The 10,205-nt window shown below is 45.9% G+C and overlaps 1 protein-coding gene across 1 annotated transcript in view; it reads left to right on the top strand.

Annotated features, from left to right (window-relative positions):
- LOC135090614 (follicle-stimulating hormone receptor-like) overlaps positions 1-6,242 on the top strand; it is a 17,450-nt gene extending 11,208 nt beyond the window's left edge. Inside the window, 3 exon segments of the mRNA XM_063987526.1 lie at positions 371-478; positions 878-1,072; positions 1,648-6,242. Of these exon segments, the coding sequence (XP_063843596.1) occupies positions 371-478; positions 878-1,072; positions 1,648-3,821 (2,477 nt within the window). The 3' untranslated portion in view covers positions 3,822-6,242.
- Positions 6,243-10,205: the final 3,963 nt, after the last annotated feature.

Raw genomic sequence — 10,205 nt, 5'->3', positions numbered from 1 at the left:
GAAGGGCTAACTGGGCCGTTTTACAAAAGTTCATACAGGTCACGTCACGTCAGGTTAGGTCAGTTGAGGGCAAAAGAGGTCAGGTGTAGGAGCCTGAAGTGTTCAGACTCACTGCTCACACGCTGCATCTCACTGGTGTGATAGAAGCCGCCATTCCTACTCCCATTTTGCTTACGTTCATTTTTGGAGCACACAATAATCTAGATCATCATTCTTTTGCATGTAGTATACCAGTCACGTGCTTCGGGTTTGTAGGTAGTAATTCTTGTTTTTTTCTTTTCCTTTTCGGTCTGGTTTACTCGGTTTATAGCAGGAATGAACAAAAACTTTGCGGCCATTTGGGCTAACCTGGCTGCTGAATTCCCTTCAGCCAATACCGAGATGGTTGCCACTCCGCTTGACCTGGAAGAGACCACCACCACCGCCTCCTCCTACCCCTCTCTGCCTCGTCACCAGGTCCTCTGCCAGCCCGAGCCAGGTCAGCCGTGCACCCTCTGGCAAGCCTTTGTTGATAGCTGTGCAAACCATTCTGATCTTTATGTCAAATAATATAATGTTGACTTTAGTAAACCATTTTACATGTTCCCTTAGTATTAAGATATGCAAACAGTTCTGATATTGAAGTCCATAAGATACAAAACTGAGAAACTTGTATATTGTATGAGTCACTATACTCCGTACTGAGATAATTTCCAAGTGTGAGGGATAATGCTTGACTACTCATATTCTCTATTCACAATGTCTGGCGTGTGTATATCTCTTTTTTTAGGTCTATTCACGGCTTAGTAGAAGGGGCATCGGTGTAGAGTAAGTGGTGTTATCTTATAGTGAACATACATTGTTGAGCATTCTGGTAGTGACTTCAGTGCTGCCACAGGCCCCTTCATGCCGTGCGAGGACCTCTTTGACTGGTGGACGCTGCGCTGCGGCGTGTGGATCGTGTTCCTGCTGGCGCTGCTCGGGAATGGAACAGTGGTGGTGGTGCTCATATTTGCCAGGTCCAAGATGGATGTCCCGAGGTTCCTGGTCACCAATCTTGCCTTTGCGGACTTCTTCATGGGCCTGTATCTTGGTGAGCGACCCTGTCCCGTCCCGCCTTGCCCCGCCTTGTCCTGTCCCACCTTGCCCCGCCTCGTCTCGTCCTTTCTTGCCCCGCCTTGTCTCGTCCTTCTTTGCCCCATCCTTCACTTTCCTATCCTGTCCCTCTGTGTCTTATCCCATGTTCCTTTCCTTACTCTGCTCTCACCCCACTCTGTCCACTGCTCAGTTTTCCTATCCAGTGTTTGTACAAGTAGTAACATCATGTGTTGTAGGAAAGAAACTTAATCCCTCTCAGTTATGTTTTAGTTTCACTGTTTTGTACATACTAGATTCTAGTACTTTGTAAGTTTTGTAGTAGGCTCTACTAATTTCTTGTAATTTTTTTGTACTAAGTTCTTACAATTTGTAGTAGTAGATTTTTGGTCGTAAATTATGCATGAATAACAGTATTTGAAGAAACAGTCATAAACTAATCAGGAAATGCATAGTAAAATTAGTTACTTCCACAATTTCACCAAAAATCACTTAGTTATAGTCTATTAATGGTGCAGTAGCTAATTAGGGGATGTTCTTTCATGCTGCTCTTTGCTGCCATCACCACCTCAGGGTTCCTGGCAGTCGTGGACGCCTCAACCCTCGGGGAGTTCCGCATGTACGCCATCCCGTGGCAGACGTCAGCGGGGTGCCAGGTGGCGGGCTTCCTCGGGGTGCTGAGCTGCGAGCTGTCTGTGTACACGCTCACTGTCATCACCATGGAAAGGAACTACGCCATCACGCACGCTATGCACCTCAACAAGCGGCTCTCGCTGCGCCACGCCGCCTACATCATGGTGTTTGGCTGGCTCTTCGCCTCCACGCTCGCCCTGCTACCCCTCATTGGCGTCTCGGACTATCGCAAGTTTGCTGTCTGTCTGCCCATCGAGACGAGGGGCGCAGGGCTGGGCTACGTGGTGTTCCTCATGTTTATCAATGGCGTGGCTTTCCTCATCTTGATGGGCTGCTACCTCAAGATTTACTGCGCCATCCGTGGTTCCCAAGCCTGGAACAGCAACGACTCACGCATCGCCAAGAGAATGGCGTTGCTCGTCTTCACTGACTTTATCTGTTGGGCGCCTATAGCCTTCTTCTCTCTCACTGCTGCTTTTGGCTTACATTTGATATCACTGAAAGAGGCCAAAGTGTTTACTGTATTTATCCTTCCGTTTAATTCTTGTTGTAATCCCTTTCTATACGCCCTATTAACCAAACAGTTTAAAAAAGACTGTGTATTACTCTGCAAAACCATTGAAGAGTCCAGAGTCACGAGAGGCATCGGACGTTGCCGCCATTCTTCAAATTTTAGTAACCGCCAGACTCCGGCCAACACCAACAGCGCGCTGGACAACTCCACGCGTCAGGATAACCAGTCTTGTCGGTGCCAAAACAAGACTCAAGAGTCCCAAAAACTCCACCACCGCCTGCGTATATCGGCGCTCAAGTACATGTTTTGCCACAAGGATACGGAAGAGATGAATTCAGCCAGTGATTTCAGCTACCAGCAGACGAAGAGTGCAGTGAAGTCTAAACGACACCCTTCTGTCTCCAGTGAGACCTACAGTTCTTCCTGGTCGGAGACGTGGCGTCGAGGTCAGGCAGTCATGTCAATGCGACTTGACCGTCGACTCCACAACTCCTGGTACCTGTCTCGCAAGCCCTCTCAAGAGAGCAACCTCTCCTCCTCTCGCAATGATTCTTCTGCAACCACTGCATCAACATCCACCTGGCGCATATCACGGTCTTCAGTTTCTTCCGATATATCCAGTAGTGGATCGCGTGGTGTGGGAAAAGCAGACGCAGCACCTGTGCTGCGCCTTGGCTCCATCAGGGACCGCCGAGGAGAGGGCCCGACGCATATTCCAGCACGACAAATCACTCACCATCAAGCACTGCTGGTGAGGCAGCAGCCTGGCGCATCCGGCCAACGATCAGGAACCACCACTTCGGCAGTCCGAATTAAACCTCGATTACAGAGACAAATAGCAATTGAACGTGAAACCTACATACCCAGCAAAAATGGGGGAAAACCCTGTGACATTCCATGCCCCTTGCACCCACGATCTGACAACTTGTCGTGCGTGTACGAGCAAGACAGTTACGAGGAAGAAGAAAACGAGCACCAGAAAGACTACTTGAGCCCTCGCTGCCCGATGACTGGCCTGACGGTCACCTTCATCCCTCGCAAGCTGAGCACCATCTCCTCACATTCAGTAAGTGTTGTGAAGGACGCAGACAACGAGGAGTCAACTGCCACCGTGGGCACGGAGGGACACTCCCCTTGTGGTGCATCGCCAACACCTAAGAGCAGCAGTTTGCCGCGAGGGGGAAAGTGCGTGAGCCTGACGCTTCTTCCTCAGTCCTCTGTACAGGCAAGCTCTTACCGCTTTCCCTCAGACGGCCATCTGCCTCGCTCTCCGCGGCATACTGAGTTCCTCTACTTCACCAAACTCGCCACGCCCGCACTCATGATCTCGCGCAGCGACCAGAAAGTTTATTCCCCGGTGAAGTGCGAGGGCGACGAGGACAGCCACCATTACGGGCAGGCCATCATCAGCATCCACCAGCCTGACGACGCCCACCAGTCTGAGCAGGAGGAGTGCATGGAGTCCACCGCGCTCATGGACGACGATGGCTGCGATGGCGATGATGAAGTGTTTGAAGAGGAAAAGGAGACCCAGAAAAGACCCTTGGAGACACACTTCCCTGTCGAGGAGCAGCCGGGGGAATCGCGCCCATTGATATGATGACACCTGATCTGCGGCAGGAGCAGGCTGCACCGACGACAGGGAGTGAGAACTCTTCAGGCAGCAGTACTGACTGAGTCTTTGCTGCTGAACGCCGGATCTTGGGTTGTGATGACCAGGGTGACCTTCAAACTCTTCGTTTCCGGCAGCATGCCAGCTCCTCCCGCTGCTCCTGAGACCGCGCGCCACCTGGTCCTGTGCACGGAAGTGTTGTTGATGAACTTGGACTTGAACTTCCGTCAAGGCAAAGGGAGCCGTCAGTCGATGACAACGGGACCAGAATCGTAGACATCAACAAAATACTAGTATTATTTGTGCGCTACTTGGAGTTCCGTAAATAGTAACCAACATTCTCCAGCTCTTTTGTTTCCTTATCAGTGTATCAGCCATTCAGGAGGACCCACAGGCGTCTTAGCGTGTTGTGAGTGTGGCCAGCGTGTCGTGCTGGCCATTTCTTCAGGTGCAGTAGTTTATGTGTTTCTTTAGTCCTCCCGGGAAGGAGTGTGAATTCTTTATGCATTTTATCCTTTAAGAACACATGACAAAGGTGCCAGAGGTCACGAGGACATGGTCAGCGCTGCTTGTACCACTCGTTCTGTTCTTGTTTCCGTATCCACCACCACTAGGAGGCGACAAAGTGAGGTCGATTCTAGTACTGAACATGGTGCTGAAAATACCATTAGAGCAACGGTTCCCAGAACAATACAGTACAAATAAGTTATCCGAAAGTTTTTAGCAAATTTCTCAAGGGTACTATTTATGTTATGTGGATGCAGTTGCGGTAACTTCCAAATTATTTACCTCTTCCCTAACGATTTTCTTCTCTTGCACTAACCAAGCGATCGGACGCAACCGCCTCCTTACCAGAAGTACAGCGAGCAGTTTCAGTTTCTTACCGGGAGATGCTTCAGCCATGCTCCTTCTTTCTAAATGACGCGTGGGACTCGAACCCCGGTCCTCCTCTCTCTCTCAGTCTACAGTGGCTGAGGGTTCTGTCCAAGTTCCTTCTCTTAGACCCATTGGAGAGAAAGCCAAGGATGTGTCGTAGAATGGATAGTGAGTTTGAGTTGCGAAGGTTGGAAGGTTCTACGTGATCCAGCGAGTAATAGAGCAAAGATGTGAAAGATAAGGAACTTCAGATTACGTCCAAGCCAAAGATTTTTATCCTTCGTGTTAACCGTTCATTTCCTGTTATTATTTTTTGTGTATAAATAACTGTAATATTGACTGACTGTGAGTAGCGATAGATTATTTATACTCTACCTTATGGTGCTTTTTATTTACTAATGTGTTCTAGTGAAGCGAGCGATTTGTATAATCCTTCACTGGGACATTTTTTTAAAGCCTTTTATCGTGAGCTTACGCCACGTCAAGATTAAAAGTCAGCAACCTCGAGAAATGACGAAGAAAGGCAAACAAAAAGCGCTGCTGCACATTGACGACAGCCAGTAAAGTCAATCCAATAATGAAAAGAAAAGAGTAAATCCGTGTCGTAGGCTTAACAATGAAATAGGCATACATGACGCAGGCCTCTTGTATTCTATTTAGGATGTTGATTGTCTCTGTGTTGCACGAGTGTTGGGTGATACGTGTTAGTGTGGCGTGTGGCAGCGAGTGTGTGAGGAGGATTACACATCGTGAGAGAGAGAGAGAGAGAGAGAGAGAGAGAGAGAGAGAACTTTAATTATGTCTCCTAATGTCCCCAGAGATAGAACCGCCTTACATACAGTGGACGGTAATGTGTGTGTGTGTGTGTGTGTGTGTGTGTGTGTGTGTGTGTGTGTGTGTGTTTATATTATATACTATTATTGTCAAAAACCATGAGGCAATGAGAATTATTATGGGTTAGTGAGAAATAGTAATATAAACCTTGTGTTGCGGGGACGAGGGAAGGACGGCGGGGGATGATGAACTGCAGGGAGAGTGACTGAGTGTCAGAGTGAGGATGAGTGAAGCAGAGCAAGAGAGGGAAGGGGGCGAGAGGCTGGAGGACGCAGTATCGGCCCTGCGGGGTCAAACCATGTCAGGAATGAATAAAAATATAAATTCAATAAAAATGCGAACTATCGCTTCGAGAATCTTTATTTTTTACTAAGAGACTAGAGTAGAAGACTTGATCCTGCATTTGTGTCCACTTAGAAGATTAAGACGTTTCAATAAACTCTTGCATTGTGTACTAAACTCTCCTGTGTAGAGGTACTTAATAAAGAAACTGTTTATTCCTTGGTTCGAGGGTTTCTCTCCTCGATTAGGAATCTTTGTGACAAACACTAAATATTATTGCTATTACGAAGAAAACTCAAGGAATTGTAATGCCTGTGCAAGGATATTAATTGTAAATGTACAAACTATTGGTGTTTGATCCTTTTAATGTTATTCTTAATGTGGTCAAATATATTAATCTGATAAATCTCTTGTTAATACAGAGTTTGCGTGAGTTACCACTATGGATTTATAAAGTATTTGAGTATGGTAATGTTGCATGAGAATAAAGGACTTAAGGTGTTATGATGCCGTGAAGACACAAGGAAAGCTGGATTGTTTGGTGAGTATGTGCTTTCACTGCAACACAGCTGTCTCATGGATTACGAGGGCAAGCAGTGACCCCTGGTGAGAACACAGTGCTGCAGGTGGCGCGTTGGAGCACAGATCACAGATATCAGGCTTCATGTTGGCCAGGACAACTCCATATCCCTGCCACCTAGTAGCCCACCTGCTCGTCCCCTTGCCATTCATCAGGCGCCAGGTGGTGAGGACTGCTTCAAGGGAGGGCAAGTATGTGGGAAGGAGGGGGAGAAAGGACTCTAACCGTAGCCCAAGAGCTAAAGGAAGCTGGAGATTATATCATAATCCGGGGTAAAACCACGATGAAAATATAGATATGTAATAATAATAATAATAATAATAATAATAATAATAATAATAATAACATTCATAAAAAATCCTATCGAGATGTACTTACATTTACAACTGCTACAGAACTGTCAATGGTGAAGACATCTCACAGAGCGCTAGGCCTTAGGTGGGGTGGCGAGGAGCTAAAGGAGCTACAGGAACGGTATCACACATGACATGACTGGCAGGTAGAGGTCAGCTGGCAGCCTGATCTGATTTGTTGACAGTAAAAAGAAAAAAAAAAAACATAATTGATAAATTCCCAGAACGTCATAGTACTTAAGACAGGGAAAACACAAGACAGTAAAAAGGAAGGCTAACTTTAGACTTGAATTGTACTTAATGCGGTGACTCCTGGGTGTATGCGTTTGAAAGCAACCAAATCAGTGAAGAGGTCCATGGAGTCACGGAGGGGTCAGAGTTGAAAGGTAATGCATGTCAACCTGAGAGAACAAAAAATTTAAAGGCATTATAGAAATAATACGAGCTTGAATGGCAAGGAAGAGAACATCTAATAGAGAGAGCGGGCAGCAAATCAAATAATTAAAAGGTGAATGACTAGGCTTGTGTAATGAAGAGACCGCTGGAATAGAGAGAGAGAGATTAAGTCTGCAGGTATAATTTAGCCTAAGTTTGAGAGATTTTGACTCTAATGGATCTGTATAGACGTGATAAAAATATATGCCATAGGATCTGTCAGTTTATAACGCGAGAAACTACCGAACGCCGCTATTACTGAAAAAAAAAGTGTAAATTGTGCGCGAAATTATATAGTATGTGAGAATAGAGAATTATATGAACAAGAAAGAAAATAATGAATGAAATGCTGCTAATGACGATGATACACTAGCGAAGGTCGCGTGTGTTACGCAATATTGAGTGTACACCAAGATCTGGAGGATACTTCAAAGGCCACCAAAGGACAATAGAATGTCTTGTTTTCAGGACTTATGCATTTATTCCATATTTATCATCAGAAGTAGGTGTAGCAGTAGTTGCAACACTGATAGTAGTAGTAGTAGCAGTAGCAGTAGTAGTAGTAGTAGCAGCAGCAGCATCAGATCTTTTTTTTTTTTTTATGTAGGAAGGACACTGGCCAAGGGCAACAAAAATCTAATAAAAAAAAAATGCCCACTGAAATGCCAGTCCCATAAAAGGGTCAAAGCAGTGGTCAAAATTTGGTGGATAAGTGTCTTGAAACCTCCTTCTTGAAGGAATTCAAGTCATAGGAAGGTGGAAATATAGAACCAGGCAGGGAGTTCCAGAGTTTACCAGAGAAAGGGATGAATGATTGAGAATACTGGTTAACTCTTGCATTAGAGAGGTGGACAGAATAGGGGTGAGAGAAAGAAGAAAGTCTTGTGCAGCGAGGCCGCGGAAGGAGGGGAGGCATGCAGTTAGCAAGATCAGAAGAGCAGTTAGCATGAAAATAGCGGTACAAGACAGCTAGATATGCAACATTGCGGCGGTGAGAGAGAGGCTGAAGACAGTCAGTTAGAGGAGAGGAGTTGATGAGACGAAAAGCTTTTGATTCCACTGTCTAGAAGAGCAGTATGAGTGGAACCTCCCCAGACATGTGAAGCATACTCCATACATGGACGGATAAGGCCCTTGTACAGAGTTAGCAGCTGGGGGGTGAGAAAAACTGGTGGAGACGTCTCAAAACACCTAACTTCATAGAAGCTGTTTTAGCTAGAGATGAGATGTGAAGTTTCCAGTTCAGATTATAAGTAAAGGACAGACCGAGGATGTTCAGTGTAGAAGAGGGGGACAGTTGAGTGTCATTGAAGAAGAGGGGATAGTTGTCTGGAAGGTTGTGTCGAGTTGATAGATGGAGGAATTGAGTTTTTGAGGCATTGAACAATACCAAGTTTGCTCTGCCCCAATCAAAAATTTTTGAAAGATCAGAAGTCAGGCGTTCTGTGGCTTCCCTGCGTGATATGTTTACCTCCTGAAGGGTTGGACGTCTATGAAAAGACGTGGAAAAGTGCAGGGTGGTATCATCAGCGTAGGAGTGGATAAGACAAGAAGTTTGGTTTAGAAGATCATTAATGAATAATAAGAAGAGAGTGGGTGACAGGACAGAACCCTGAGGAACACCACTGTTAATAGATTTAGGAGAAGAACAGTGACCGTCTACCACAGCAGCAATAGAACGGTCAGAAAGGAAACTTGAGATGAAGTTACAGAGAGAAGGATAGAAACCGTAGGAGGGTAGTTTGGAAATCAAAGCTTTGTGCCAGACTCTATCAAAAGCTTTTGATATGTCCAAGGCAACAGCAAAAGTTTCACCAAAATCTCTAAAAGAGGATGACCAAGACTCAGTAAGGAAAGCCAGAAGATCACCAGTAGAGCGGCCTTGACGGAACCCATACTGGCGATCAGATAGAAGGTTGTGAAGTGATAGATGTTTAAGAATCTTCCTGTTGAGGATAGATTCAAAAACTTTAGATAGGCAGGAAATTAAAGCAATAGGACGGTAGTTTGAGGGATTAGAACGGTCATCCTTTTTAGGAACTGGTTGAATGTAGGCAAACTTCCAGCAAGAAGGAAAGGCAGATGTTGACAGACAGAGCTGAAAGAGTTTGACTAGGCAAGGTGCAAGCACGGAGGCACAGTTTCGGAGAACAATAGGAGGGACCCCATCAGGTCCATAAGCCTTCCGAGGGTTTAGGCCAGCGAGGGCATGGAAAACATCATTGCGAAGAATTTTAATAGGTGGCATGAAGTAGTCAGAGGGTGGAGGAGAGGGAGGAACAAGCCCAGAATCGTCCAAGGTGGAGTTTTTAGCAAAGGTTTGAGCAAAGAGTTCAGCTTTAGAAATAGATGTGATAGCAGTGGTGTCATCTGGTTGAAGTAGAGGAGGGAAAGAAGAAGAAGCAAAGTTATTGGAGATATTTTTGGCTAGATGCCAGAAATCACGAGGGGAGTTAGATCATGAAAGGTTTTGACATTTTCTGTTAATGAAGGAGTTTTTGGCTAGTTGGAGAACAGACTTGGCATGGTTCCGGGCAGAAATATAAAGTGCATGAGATTCTAGTGATGGAAGGCTTAAGTACCTTTTGTGGGCCACCTCTCTATCATGCATAGCACGAGAACAAGCTGTGTTAAACCAAGGTTTAGAAGATTTAGGACGAGAGAAAGAGTGAGGAATGTATGCCTCCATGCCAGAGACTATCACCTCTGTTATGCGCTCAGCACACAAAGACGGGTCTCTGACACGGAAGCAGTAGTCATTCCAAGGAAAATCAGCAAAATACCTCCTCAGGTCCCCCCAACTAGCAGAGGCAAAACGCCAGAGGCACCTTCGCTTAGGGGGATCCTGAGGAGGGATTGGAGTGATAGGACAAGATAAAGATATGAGATTGTGATCGGAGGAGCCCAACGGAGAAGAAAGGGTGACAGCATAAGCAGAAGGATTAGAGGTCAGGAAAAGGTCAAGAATGTTGGGCGTATCTCCAAGACGGTCAGGAATACGAGTAGGGTGTT

This window comes from Scylla paramamosain, chromosome 35 (assembly GCF_035594125.1).
Source record: "Scylla paramamosain isolate STU-SP2022 chromosome 35, ASM3559412v1, whole genome shotgun sequence".
Lineage (NCBI taxonomy): Eukaryota > Metazoa > Arthropoda > Malacostraca > Decapoda > Portunidae > Scylla > Scylla paramamosain.
The sequence above is the reverse complement of the archived record's forward strand: the minus strand, read 5'-3'. Positions and strand labels throughout refer to the sequence as shown.